This window comes from Helicoverpa armigera, chromosome 22 (assembly GCF_030705265.1).
Source record: "Helicoverpa armigera isolate CAAS_96S chromosome 22, ASM3070526v1, whole genome shotgun sequence".
Lineage (NCBI taxonomy): Eukaryota > Metazoa > Arthropoda > Insecta > Lepidoptera > Noctuidae > Helicoverpa > Helicoverpa armigera.
The window spans coordinates 4,688,764-4,700,861 of NC_087141.1; the positions used below are offsets into that span (position 1 = coordinate 4,688,764).

General features: G+C 40.1%; 1 protein-coding gene across 1 annotated transcript in view; it reads left to right on the top strand.

Moving 5' to 3' along the window:
• Positions 1-12,098, top strand: part of LOC110377032 (cholesterol transporter ABCA5) — a 48,287-nt gene that overhangs the window by 13,660 nt on the left and 22,529 nt on the right. Inside the window, exon 2 of the mRNA XM_064040438.1 lies at positions 7,136-7,301. Coding sequence (XP_063896508.1) covers positions 7,136-7,301 — 166 coding nt within the window. The remainder of the gene's footprint in view (positions 1-7,135; positions 7,302-12,098) is intronic.

Here is a 12,098-nt window from a genome sequence, read left to right on the forward strand (position 1 = left end):
ATGTCCGGGTTTTCCCCGGACACTTCTTGAAACCCCGCCCGGACGTCCCCCGGACGGCCTAAAAACGAGGACAAATCCGGGGAAACCCGGACGGATGGCAGCCCTAAGCTTAGGCCAAAATCTAAATATTCCAACATTCAATATTGGTGCTTGACCCCCTCGCAAATGCGATAAACCTGGTAAAAACCTGGGGTCAAGCGACATCTATCTTTGAAACTATTGATCTCAAGCTTATTTTGATGTAAAATTATTAAAGAACTTTGTATTTAAGTAAACTTTTCTGAATATTGCGATGTGATTCAATAAAGCAATAAAGAGATATTATTTTTTTAAACTTTCTTTTTACTCTCCTGAACAATTTGATCTGTGGTGCTTGACCCCTTTTGCCTTTTACCCGTCGATATACTTAGGGGTTATGCATATCTACGCCTACTGGGTTTTCTGGTCTATAATTTGGATAACAGTCGAAAACACGCAGACATTTCTATCTACGCAAATCAATACCTGATTTACTTCAGAAGTCTAGCTCATAATGTAACCATCTAGTCTAGATTTCTAGAATGTACACAAACAATTCAGTCTACAGATGTGTAGTGGGCGTTTTATTAGCTATGTCCCGTGCTGTCTGGCGCGTTTGAAATCCAGACACATTCCAGACTTATGCTCGTTAACCTTTGAGCTAGACGGATTGTATTTACCTGGAGATAGACCTAGGTAAGGGAATCTTGTTTGAGGATAGTTATTTGTTTGTTGTTCCTTTGTGGGTTAGAATGTGGCTTTTGAATGAAAGGGTTACCTAAATTACCTACCTCTAATGTTTCAAGGCTACTCACAAAGGATTTTGTCTGTGGTATGTTGATGCTGTCTGCGGTATTTAGTTACATAATCTGAATAACTTTTAGCAGTCCCTCCTGGTAAAGAATTGGTACTTCGATTACACTGGAAAGGATTGGGGTTGGCCCAACATATTGAGAAAAGGCTACGCAGATGACGAATCTAAATGACATTTCAACCTGCCTAATTTTTCCACACATACCTAGGTCTTATTGAGATCATATCGATTCTATTTAAATAGGATCCCCAAATCACAAGAAAAGTGTAAAATGAAGTAAAATGAATGAAATACAATGTAATAATGGCCACAGTTTTTAATTTATTTCATACTTTCTTTAGGATCCAACCCCATACCAAAACACATGTCAGATTCCCCATAGAGTTTACCAAAAAGACACGGGTTTTACCAGGTCAAAGCGTGTCAATATAATAGCCCGTCATTAACACAAGACAAGCAAGGTGCGTCATATAGTCACGGCAATAGAACCTATTTCGTTAAGTCGGTCAAGCTAAATTGTATCGTCACTAAATGGAAGGTGAATACGCTTTGGTTAATAATTAAGGTGAGGCGCTTAGTTAAGTAAGTAAGTTGTGTTCCAAAAAGTATGTGTGATGATACTAAAAAGGCGAGCCATTGGAATATCCGTGAAAATTTCTTCAGTAAGGTCGCTGTAGATTACTGGATTTTAAACGTTTAGCTATATTAATTAACTACCTATCTGTTTGCTAGAAGCTTAATCTATTATATAAAAATGAATCGCAAAATGTGTTGGTAAGCGCATAACTCAACAACGCCTGGACCAATTTGGCTAATTCTTTTTTTGTTGTGTTTGTTATTGTCAGGAGAAGGTTCTTATGAAAAAAAAATAGGGTAAAGTAGAGAAGTCAGTTGACGGGAGCGAAGCCGCGGGCAAAAGCTAGTTGGTAATAAAGATGACATAGCCTAATAAAGGCCACGATTGAATTAACAACTCTATCATCATCAACAGCAGTGGCGTAGCTTGCCTTGTCGGGGCCCCGTATAAAAAATTGTTTGGAGGCCCTTATATGGCACTTTTTTATAACCTCTTCCCTTTTCTGTTAACTTTTTCTTTTCTCAGCGCCGCTGGGATAATCTATTTTCCTTTCACTCATTTAATGCACATTTATATAAAGCGCGTAAATAAACAGTGCACTGCACTCCGTGCGGTGGCGGCGTAGCATCGGGTGGCACCCGCGGCGGACTAACTATTGAGCACCCAATAATCATGGATTAAAATTGTAAATAAAAGTACCTACTTAAAAATCGTGTAGAAATCATTCGTGGTGGTTTTTGCTAGGTTTAACGTAAAGAAACCGGAGACGGCTCATTCCAAACTTATAAAGCGCTATTTTTGAAATTTGGGATATAAAAAACCCAAACATGTTTTATAAAAACCGGCCAAGTGCGAGTCGGACTCGCGCACGAAGGGTTCCGTAGGTACCATTATTTAGAAAACGGACAAAAAAATCATGCTTGTTGTATGGTAGCCCCCCAAAATATTCATTTAATTCTAGTTTTCTAAGTTATAGCAACAGCAGCAGAAATATATCATCTGTGAAAATATCAGCTCTCTAACTATACCCTAAAAATCAGTGTGAAATTTTTAAGTTTTGAGATAAACAGGTGTGAAAAAAACCACAGCAAAGAGAAGAAGCCGCGAGCGTAGCGAGCGCGAAATTTTTGATTTTCAGGACGCAATGATACCTAAAGAAATTACAAAAAAGTCACTGTCAATTGAGAGGTGTGACAGCCGGACTGGCATCCCTCTCAGTGCCACCTCGACGTCTTGCACATGCACTGTTGTAGTTTTGTTTAAAATTTGAATAGCATGCACTGACTGGTAGTGAACCTAGGCTTTGCAGATTAGAATGGTACCCTCAGTGACTTGTCCCTTCTGCCCGTGCCATCCTGGTCGTGCAGATATGTGTCGACCGAGATGGCACACCCCGGGTCGTGGTACCAGTGGTGTACCGCCCTCTCCCCCCCCCCCTTATGCTGCTACTAACTCCGTGGTTTAATATCCAATGTAAAGTACAACAACGTACACGTAAATCGCGATATCGATGAAGGATTCCCCGCTGAGTTGAAGATGAAGTAAGTAAAACGGGGAAGTCCCGCAGCCCGCCATAACGATGTAGAGTGTTGTTAACTTTTGAACGCACGCTTAAGGCGGGAAAAAAAAGAATTGCTTTTCAGAATTTTGACATTTGTCGCGGCCCGGGGGCCCCGTATAATTGATACGGCAGATACGGCGGTAGCTACGCCCCTGATCAACAGTTTCGATTATGAATGATTACATAATACATAGTGTTACTAGTTAACAACAAATAAATACATAGTAGCTTTATAGTAGTCATTAAAGATGTACAGGGTCACTACAACAATATCAATAAACCTTTGGCCTTTTCAAAACAAAAGAATAAACCAAGAGATTAAAAAAGATCACTATAGATTCAAATTCAAATCAAGAATCGTGTCTTCTGCTAACTAAGGTCTAATTTCGCGTCGCTTGTCACTGGCAGTCCTTTTTTTTCATGGGAAATTATTAAATTACTCTTCAAGCAGTGGGTGCAGCGTGAGAGTGTCAGACTCTTACTGCCCAAAACCCACCATGTTCCTTCTTAACTTCTTTAGGTATGTGCCAGGGACGCGGTAACTTTTTCGTACAATCCTGCAGCTCATCCTCCTGCCCTTCAGTCGGCGCAGCATGTTTTCTCCTTCCATAATTTTTTATTCATAACATATTCGGACCTTAACATACTGCAATTTGGCACAAGTGTTACAGCCGGCTGCCTGACGCTAACCCTCCTTGGGAATACAATCCTGCAGCTCCGGCAGGAAATGGCACTCCCGCCATTGATTATGTCAAAATACGTCATGGCAACAGTTTTAAAACACACCCTAAAGAACCCCTTGCAATACAATATGCAGCGACTTCCGGGCGCCTGACCACCCCTCTGTACGGCCCTACCCTGACAACGATTGGCCGTTTCCCTTGAAATTCAACACAGAAATAATAAACATTAACTTTTTAGTGAACCATTAGCATAAGGCAACTGCTAATATGGGACAATGAACGTGTGGGGTCATTCGTATGAAAATCTAGACACACGGCAGTGTGTCCGCCAAGTTCGAGCAAAAAAAGCGACACACCGGCCGTGGGTTATATTACACGAACCATTTCGGGCCAAATTCGACCCCCCTGTAACTCAAAATCTATTCTATTTACGCATATCAAATTTCTAGTATCTGTTGAGACCCCCTCACTTATCTAAAATACAAAATTTCATTAATATACCTATTGTAGGTCTTGAGATATTGACGTCAGAAAATCGCTATTTTTACTATACACTCACTGACTGACTGACTGACTGACTGACTCACTCATCAAAAACCTAGACCACTTCCAATGGTCGTATTGACTTGAAATTTGGCATGGAGGTAGGTCTTTATGTCAAGGTAAAGGGAAAAATCTGAAAATGGCCAAGTGTGAGTCGGTTTCAAAATAATGAAGGTGTTTTATACCCGGTGTAAATTTATACCCCTAAGGAACTAATGGTCGTATTGACTTGAAATTTGGCATGGAGGTAGGTCTTTATGTCAAGGTAAAGGGAAAAATCTGAAAATGGCCAAGTGTGAGTCGGTTTCAAAATAACGAAGGTGTTTTATACCCGGTGTAAATTTATACCCCTAAGGAACTAAAACGAACTAAATTTATTTATATTTATATAATATATCTTCGAATGGTACAAAGGTTTGTATTTAGTCAAAGTAAAGTAAAAATCTGAAAACGGCCAAGTATGAATCACTTTCGAAAATAACGAATGTGTAACTTTGATCCACGAACATAATATATGATAACATGTCATGTCAGTCAGTTGGTAAATCTAGTCCATTTAGTAAATCTAGATCATTTCTTTGTAAGAAACATAGTGCATATTAAAAAATCTAAAAAATAGTATAAATGAGACATTTCTTTAACTAACTTCATCATAAGAAAAAAAAAATAAACAGCCTTACAAAAATAAATGAAATCCCACCCAAAACAAAAATGTGAAAGACTGCCAAGTTCGATAATATGGGAATGCTTCGCCTATAAAAGAAGTGAGATCTGAATAAGTACCAAGTTCCATACACATACCTCAGTTAAAAATAGTTACTTTTTAATGATGATTACTTGGCAAGTTTTAATAGAAAATTAAATACTTGATTCATTGCGTTTAGTAGGTTTATAACAAGGTGTATGAAAACTTGCCAAGTAACATCATTAAAAAGTAACTATTTTTAACTGAGGTATGTGTATGGAACTTGGTACTTATTCAGATCTCACTTCTTTTATAGGCGAAGCATTCCCATATTATCGAACTTGGCAGTCTTTCACATTTTTGTTTTGGGTGGGATTGAATTTAACTTAACGATGTGGAGTTAAAATGCTGAATAAACCCCCAGAGAAGTGAAGAGCACAAAAGTTAGGAAATGGAAAAACGGTAATATTAAGCACATTCAGGTAATCAATTTATGGCAATGTTTAACCTTCTTATTGCTTTCTTGATTGATTTTAATCAAGAAAGCAATAAGAAGGTTAAACATTGCCTATTGAGGATTGACCTATCCATAAAGAATTTACAAGATTGACTTGGAAAAAGAATGATGCATGTTTCTATTTGAGTAATCGTTTTGTTTAATACAGGACAAAACACTGCTTCAACAAAAATAAAAAAATTATTTTCAATTTTCTAAACGCGAATAATTTATGCAACAGTGTAATTTAACGAAACGGTATCTTATCACGATAGAACAATTAAGTTAACCGTTTTATGTTTAACCTCGGACCTAGGAAGGAAAACTTAGACCATTAAGAAAACAGCATTAAAAAAGCGACGGCAAAGTGCTAAATAATTTAATTCTACTGAAACACTTTTATGCCAATCCTGCTTTATTTGTACTGGTAACGTTCCCAATTTTGTTTCTAGCTACAAATATCACTGGTACTTATGCGTTGTAAAGCAAAAAGATTAAAAAAAAAATTGGAGAAGAAAAACCAACTTAATAGTTCAACGGTAGCTTGCACCATGTATAGTCAAACCATAACCAACCGATAAACGGTCGTCAATTTGTCAAATCGGCAATTTGGCTGGCTATCGTTCACTACACTCCGTCGTTCACACCATCCCACCCTTATACATATAGGTAACCTTTGACAATTTAACTCTCATATTTAACACTCAAATGGGCGAAAACGCTAGCGAGATGACACACAACGTTGACCAGCCTACGTAACCACGAGACATTAGTTTTAGACATTACAAGTCATTACTCTCTGTCAGCCGGTTTCTATACGTCATCCAGCGTGTCGGTGAACTGAAACACTTAAATAGACGAACACATGACGAACAGCTGTTGGGAATGACGTCAAACTCAATATATAACGCGAATATGTCTCCTTTCTTCACAAAACTGAAGAAGTTGGCTTCAAAGCTATTCAAAAATGTTGCCAATTTGCTCCGAAAACTCGGCTCTGTCATATGTTTGGATACTACAAAGAGAATCGGTTTTGACAGTTATTGTTTAGTCTATTTTGTGAGTAGACTTTTGTCTTGCAGATGGTTTTGTATTTTGAACTCTATTTCGACTACATATACCTAAGATAGTTTATTTCGCAAAATGCGAAGATTCAATTCTTAAAATTGTGTAGATTTTAAACGTCAATCTTCGTAGTCAGAATAAAGATGAAAGCATACTGCACCTGCAAGCAGTTTCAGGTCGCGTGTCCTTAGCAAAGGTTATTGGCGTTTGAGGCTGTCAGGCGGATTTGAGAAAATTCTGACACTGGGGCTTGTTAGGTAATGAAACCTGCAACTCAAGTAGAAGAAATAATAGTTTCCAGTTAAATAAACAAGCGTGTTTAATTAATAAAGAACCCGAATTCATCTGTTTGCTTTCAACAAGCTGTTTTATTCGTAACAGCCAAGTAGTAACTATTAGATGATAAGCACTGTCACTGCCGTCAGTCATTTATTATCTTCCTCAACCAATATTTACGTTTAATTAAGACAGTGTGATTACGTTACGCAACTTGGCTAACATTTTTTGATTGACAATAATTTCGGAGTTAACAACTTCAAACAAACACAAAAGGTTTTCCTCTTCACATACTTAAGTAGGTACATACATATAGATTACCAGAAAAGAAGTTGACAAACCTGCAAAAGTTCTGCAAATTTTTCTCTACCTCCCTGAATCCTACTTCAAACTAAACCAAGGTCTTTTCTTCATCAGGAAATGTGGAGAGAAGGACAGGAGCGAACTGGACTGCGTGGCGGTAGGTAGTCGACTGCGTGGCGCCATGGGGACCAGACCACCGGCCAGATTCTGGCCACAGCTGTGGGCCACCGTCGTCAGGAACCTGCTGCTCAAGAAACGGGATACCAGGAAGACCCTTGCTGTAAGTAGTTCTCCTTTTAGGGCATATTTTTATGAATGGTTTTGGTTAATGTACGATGAAGAAATAACAGCCCATTAAATGACCCATTGCTGGTTATTTTGTTATTGCCAAGACTTGCATCGGTCGTTATAGGCTTCGCCTATTGCTGTAGCTTATTGCTATAGCGTTGCTACTTATTCCCATTCGGTTTTACTATACATTTTGTACGGTTTACGTACAGGTATTTTTTTTGCTAACGTCGCGCGACCTACTTTCGCGAGTCGATTTAATTATTTGTGTATTATTTAGTGTTCAGTTGATTAGAACTATACCCACGATTAGCATCCCACGGAACTAGTGTAACTTGCACAATAAACTATTGAACGGGAAATCAGTGGTCTTTTTCAACTCAATACAAACTAACGACGCCTGAGGTCCATACATCAAGAAATGGTCCTTCGAGCCGGATCCAGAGGGTGAACGTGTCTCTATTTGTCGATAGCGAATCGGTCTAGCCGGTCTCCCAGAAGCGGGTCGCCCCGGTTGGATTGAGAAGGCGCATATATCGCTGTAGAGTGCGAATACACTGTGGGTCCGAAATAACAATCACAAAACCGTCGTGATACTATTGAACCGCCTACGGAAGTGCGATACTGCCATATCCAAGGCCAGAACGAACAAACAAGATGACTCAGAGCGTCCAAGAACTTATCAGCCGTCAAGAGGCTACTTTTAACAACTTAAAGCAGATTTGCATTAACTACAAGAAGGACAGCCCCACCAGAAAGAATGCGGAATACCTCGAGGAGCGTCTTTCTCGTCTGAACACGACATGGGAGAAGTTCGTGTACAATCATCAACTTCTAGAAGAGTTTGAAGCAACAGACCTTCAATACTTTACTGACGATGTTTACGGCTGCACTAAAAGGATGTATGAAGATGTTTTGCAAGACATATTGAAACGGAAGGCGGAATTACCCACTTCAACTCCGAGCAAGACGGAAACGTCACCGTCCGCTTCAACAACAAAAGGTAAAAGCTCTGCCGTATTCAGTTTCGATGACATTAAATTTCATGTACCTCCACGCGAAACTACTGAGACGTCCGAAAAGCAACAAGATCTATTACGCAAGCAATACTGCAACTTTAGAGCGTTTGAACGAACTGTGGAAAAGATTGACTTAGCCGCATCCGCTGATAAATGGGAGCTAGAAGATAACTTGAGCATGTTGAAGACTAAGTGGGAACAGATCGAAAAGGCGAACTGGGAACTGGACTACCTCTGGCAAGACGAAGATTCCATCTATAAACAAAAATATGACGCCGCGGAACACCTTTATGATAATGTTCGGAAAAGCTTGCAACAAAAAATATGGAACAACGCTCACTATGAGAAGTCCACGCCGAAAATTGCGATTCCGGAATTTTCCGGAGACTACACTCAATGGCTTACCTTCAAGGACCTCTTCCTCGAGAGTGTGCATAACAACCCGGCCCTTTCCAAGGCCCAAAAAATGCAGCACCTAAAAACTAAGCTCAAGGGAGAGGCAGAAAAGTTAGTTCAACATCTCGGCATCAGTGCGGAAAATTATACATCTTGCTGGGAACTGCTTACGCATCGCTACGACAACAACCGGCTTCTATTTATAACTTACACGAATACGTTGATAAACCAGCCCCCCATTCAAGAAGCAAGCGCCACCAACATAAGAAAACTACATGACGTCATGTTGGAATGCTTGAATGGACTCAAGAACATAGGGCAGGATATCACTAACTGGGGTCCGCTAGTTGCACATTTACTATCCCAAAAACTTGATAGTGCAACTCACAGCGATTACATGAGAGATCTAAAGGATCCGCGAGGTTTTCCGGACCTCGAGGAGTTTACCGAGTTTCTTGAAGCAAAATTCATGGCCTTAGAAGCATTACAAGGAAGCAGCTCCAAGATGTCCCTTTCCAACAAATCATGGAGAACAAACAAGCAGTCATTCCACAAAGAAGTATATCAAAACAATTACAAATACAATACTCGGAGGTCAATGCACCATAACAAGCCAATAACTACGCCTAAAGTCTTCGTCGCAACAGCAAAAATTTGCCCGATATGCAAAACGGATCACGTTTTAATGAAATGTGACAAATTTGTTGCTATGAACGCAAAGGAACGTGACGACACCGTTCGCAAGTTGCAAGTCTGCAAAAATTGTCTGTACAGTCATGGCGAAAAACAATGTTTCTCCCGCAAAAGGTGCAGAGTTTGTCGTAAACCACATCATACACTTTTACATTATGATGAAACTCTGCAAACCAGTAATAATCAAGCTAACAACATAACTACGAGCACGCTAGCAACACCTTCTTCATCTCACGCTGTCAACAATGTAACCAACGAAGAGAGAGAAGTACTACTGACGACTATACGATTGGAAGTCAAAACTGTAGATGGAAACTACATTCAATTACGAGGCTTACTTGATCAAGGCTCACAAGTCAGTCTCATAACAGAAAACGCAGCGCAGCGACTTAGGCTACCGCGAAGAAAACTGAGCGCTGTGGTATCGGGTATCGGATCGCTAAGCGGTAACTGCAAGGGATCAATGACCCTAGAATGCAAATCAATTCACTCTGATTATCGCTTCAACTTGGAAACACTTATCATGAAAAAACTTACAAACAACTTACCAACAACATCCTTTTCAACAAAAAATTGGAGTTATCTGGAAAACTTAAAGTTAGCGGACCCTCACTTCAATATCTCAGGTCCGATCGATCTACTCTTAGGAGCTGACACTTACTCGGAACTTATACTAAACGGAATAATGAGAAGTGATAGCAGCTACCCCGTTGCGCAACAAACCAGAGTAGGCTGGATTCTGTGCGGAAACGTAAAAACATTTAACTGCTTTGTAACTCTCAACAACTTGGAAGACATGGCAAGGTTTTGGGAAACGGAAGAATGTGGCGACACTTCAACTATAACTAGCGAAGAGGAGCACTGCGAAGAATACTACAACTCGACCACTTCGAGAATGGAAAATGGGCAATATATCGTGCAAATGCCCATGAAGCCTAACTATGAAGCTAACCTAATCGACACAAAGTCCCAAGCAATAGCGCAGTTTCTGCAACTCGAACGAAAAATGCTGACAAACAAAAACCTACAACACGAGTACAAACGCTTTATGGAAGAATATATTACTATGGGTCACATGAAACCTGTAATCACGGAAAATAAACCTAGAGTCTATCTGCCTCATCATGGCGTACTGAGGGCAGAGTCAACCACGACCAAGTTAAGAGTTGTCTTCAACGCGTCGTACAAAACGAAAAATAGCAGCAGCCTCAATGATAACATGTACTGCGGTCCTAACCTACAGAAAGACATGTTTACCCTTCTCACCAGTTGGAGAACCTACAGATATGTCTTCACAGCAGATGTAGAGAAACTCTACCGTTTCATCTGGCTTCATGCAGAACAGCAACATCTGCAAACTATAATTTGGAGATCTCACCCAAAAGAACCGCTACAAGAGTGGGAACTGAGCACTGTAACGTATGGAATGAAATGTGCCCCCTATCTTGCAATGCGCACTCTACATAAACTCGCGCAAGACGAACAGGATAATTATCCCGAGGCCTCAAAGGTACTCAGAAGCTCGTTCTACATGGATGATTTGGTCCACGGAAAAGACACAATTGAAGCATCGAAAGAACTAGTAGCCCAGCTTGTCGAATTACTGAAAAAAGGAGGCTTTAACTTACGCAAGTGGAAAAGTAACGAAACGACGATCTTAGCCGACCTACGAGATGATCAAAGAAGCAGCGACGCTCACATTAACTTCAGCCCGGAACAAACGACAAACCAAACAACAAAGATGTTGGGTATGAGGTGGAACCAATCGAGTGACTGTTTCACGTACAGCTGGAACTTATCTGAAAAGAAAACCCTAACTAAGCGAACATTACTTAGTGAAATAAGCAAGTTGTACGATCCGCTGGGCTTCCTATCACCTTTTATTATAAAAACAAAACTATTATTTCAAAAGATCTGGATCAGCAAAATCAGCTGGGACGAACGCCTATGTGATGAACTAACTAACGAGTGGGAAACATTGAGGAAAGAAATCCCTTTGTTATGCCAAATAGCAATGCCAAGATGGCTACAGTGCCATGGCACAGATATTGAGATACACGGATTCTGCGATGCCAGTGAAAAGGCATATGCGTGTGTCCTTTACAGCCGCGTCCGAAATCTGAACGGCGAGTATGTCACCACGCTAGTAACAGCAAAAACTAAAGTTGCGCCGCTCAACAAAAGGATAACTCTACCTAGGATGGAGCTATGTGGAGCATTACTACTCGCTAAACTGATAGAAAAGGTCAAACAAACACTCGTCGAGAAAAAGCTTCAGATAAGGTGCTGGAGCGACTCTAAAGTCGTGCTAGCATGGTTGCAAGGAGATATAAACAGATGGGAAAAATATGTAGCGAACAGAGTGGCTCAAATAAACAACGTTATCCCTGCGACTCATTGGAACTATGTCAGATCAGAAGAAAACCCAGCTGACTGCGCAAGCCGAGGACTTCTGCCTTCCAAACTGCTAGAATTTAAGCTTTGGTGGGAGGGCCCAAGTTGGTTAAAGACATATGATTCTAAAAATAGCCAAGACAATTATTGTTTGACCTACATAACAAACAATGAACAAAAACATAACAAACCAGCAAAATGCTGCGTTTCGACTTACAAAACATGCGACATCATTAAAAACTTGCTAAATAAATATAGCAGTTTTAAACGTGTAATTCGAGTACTTG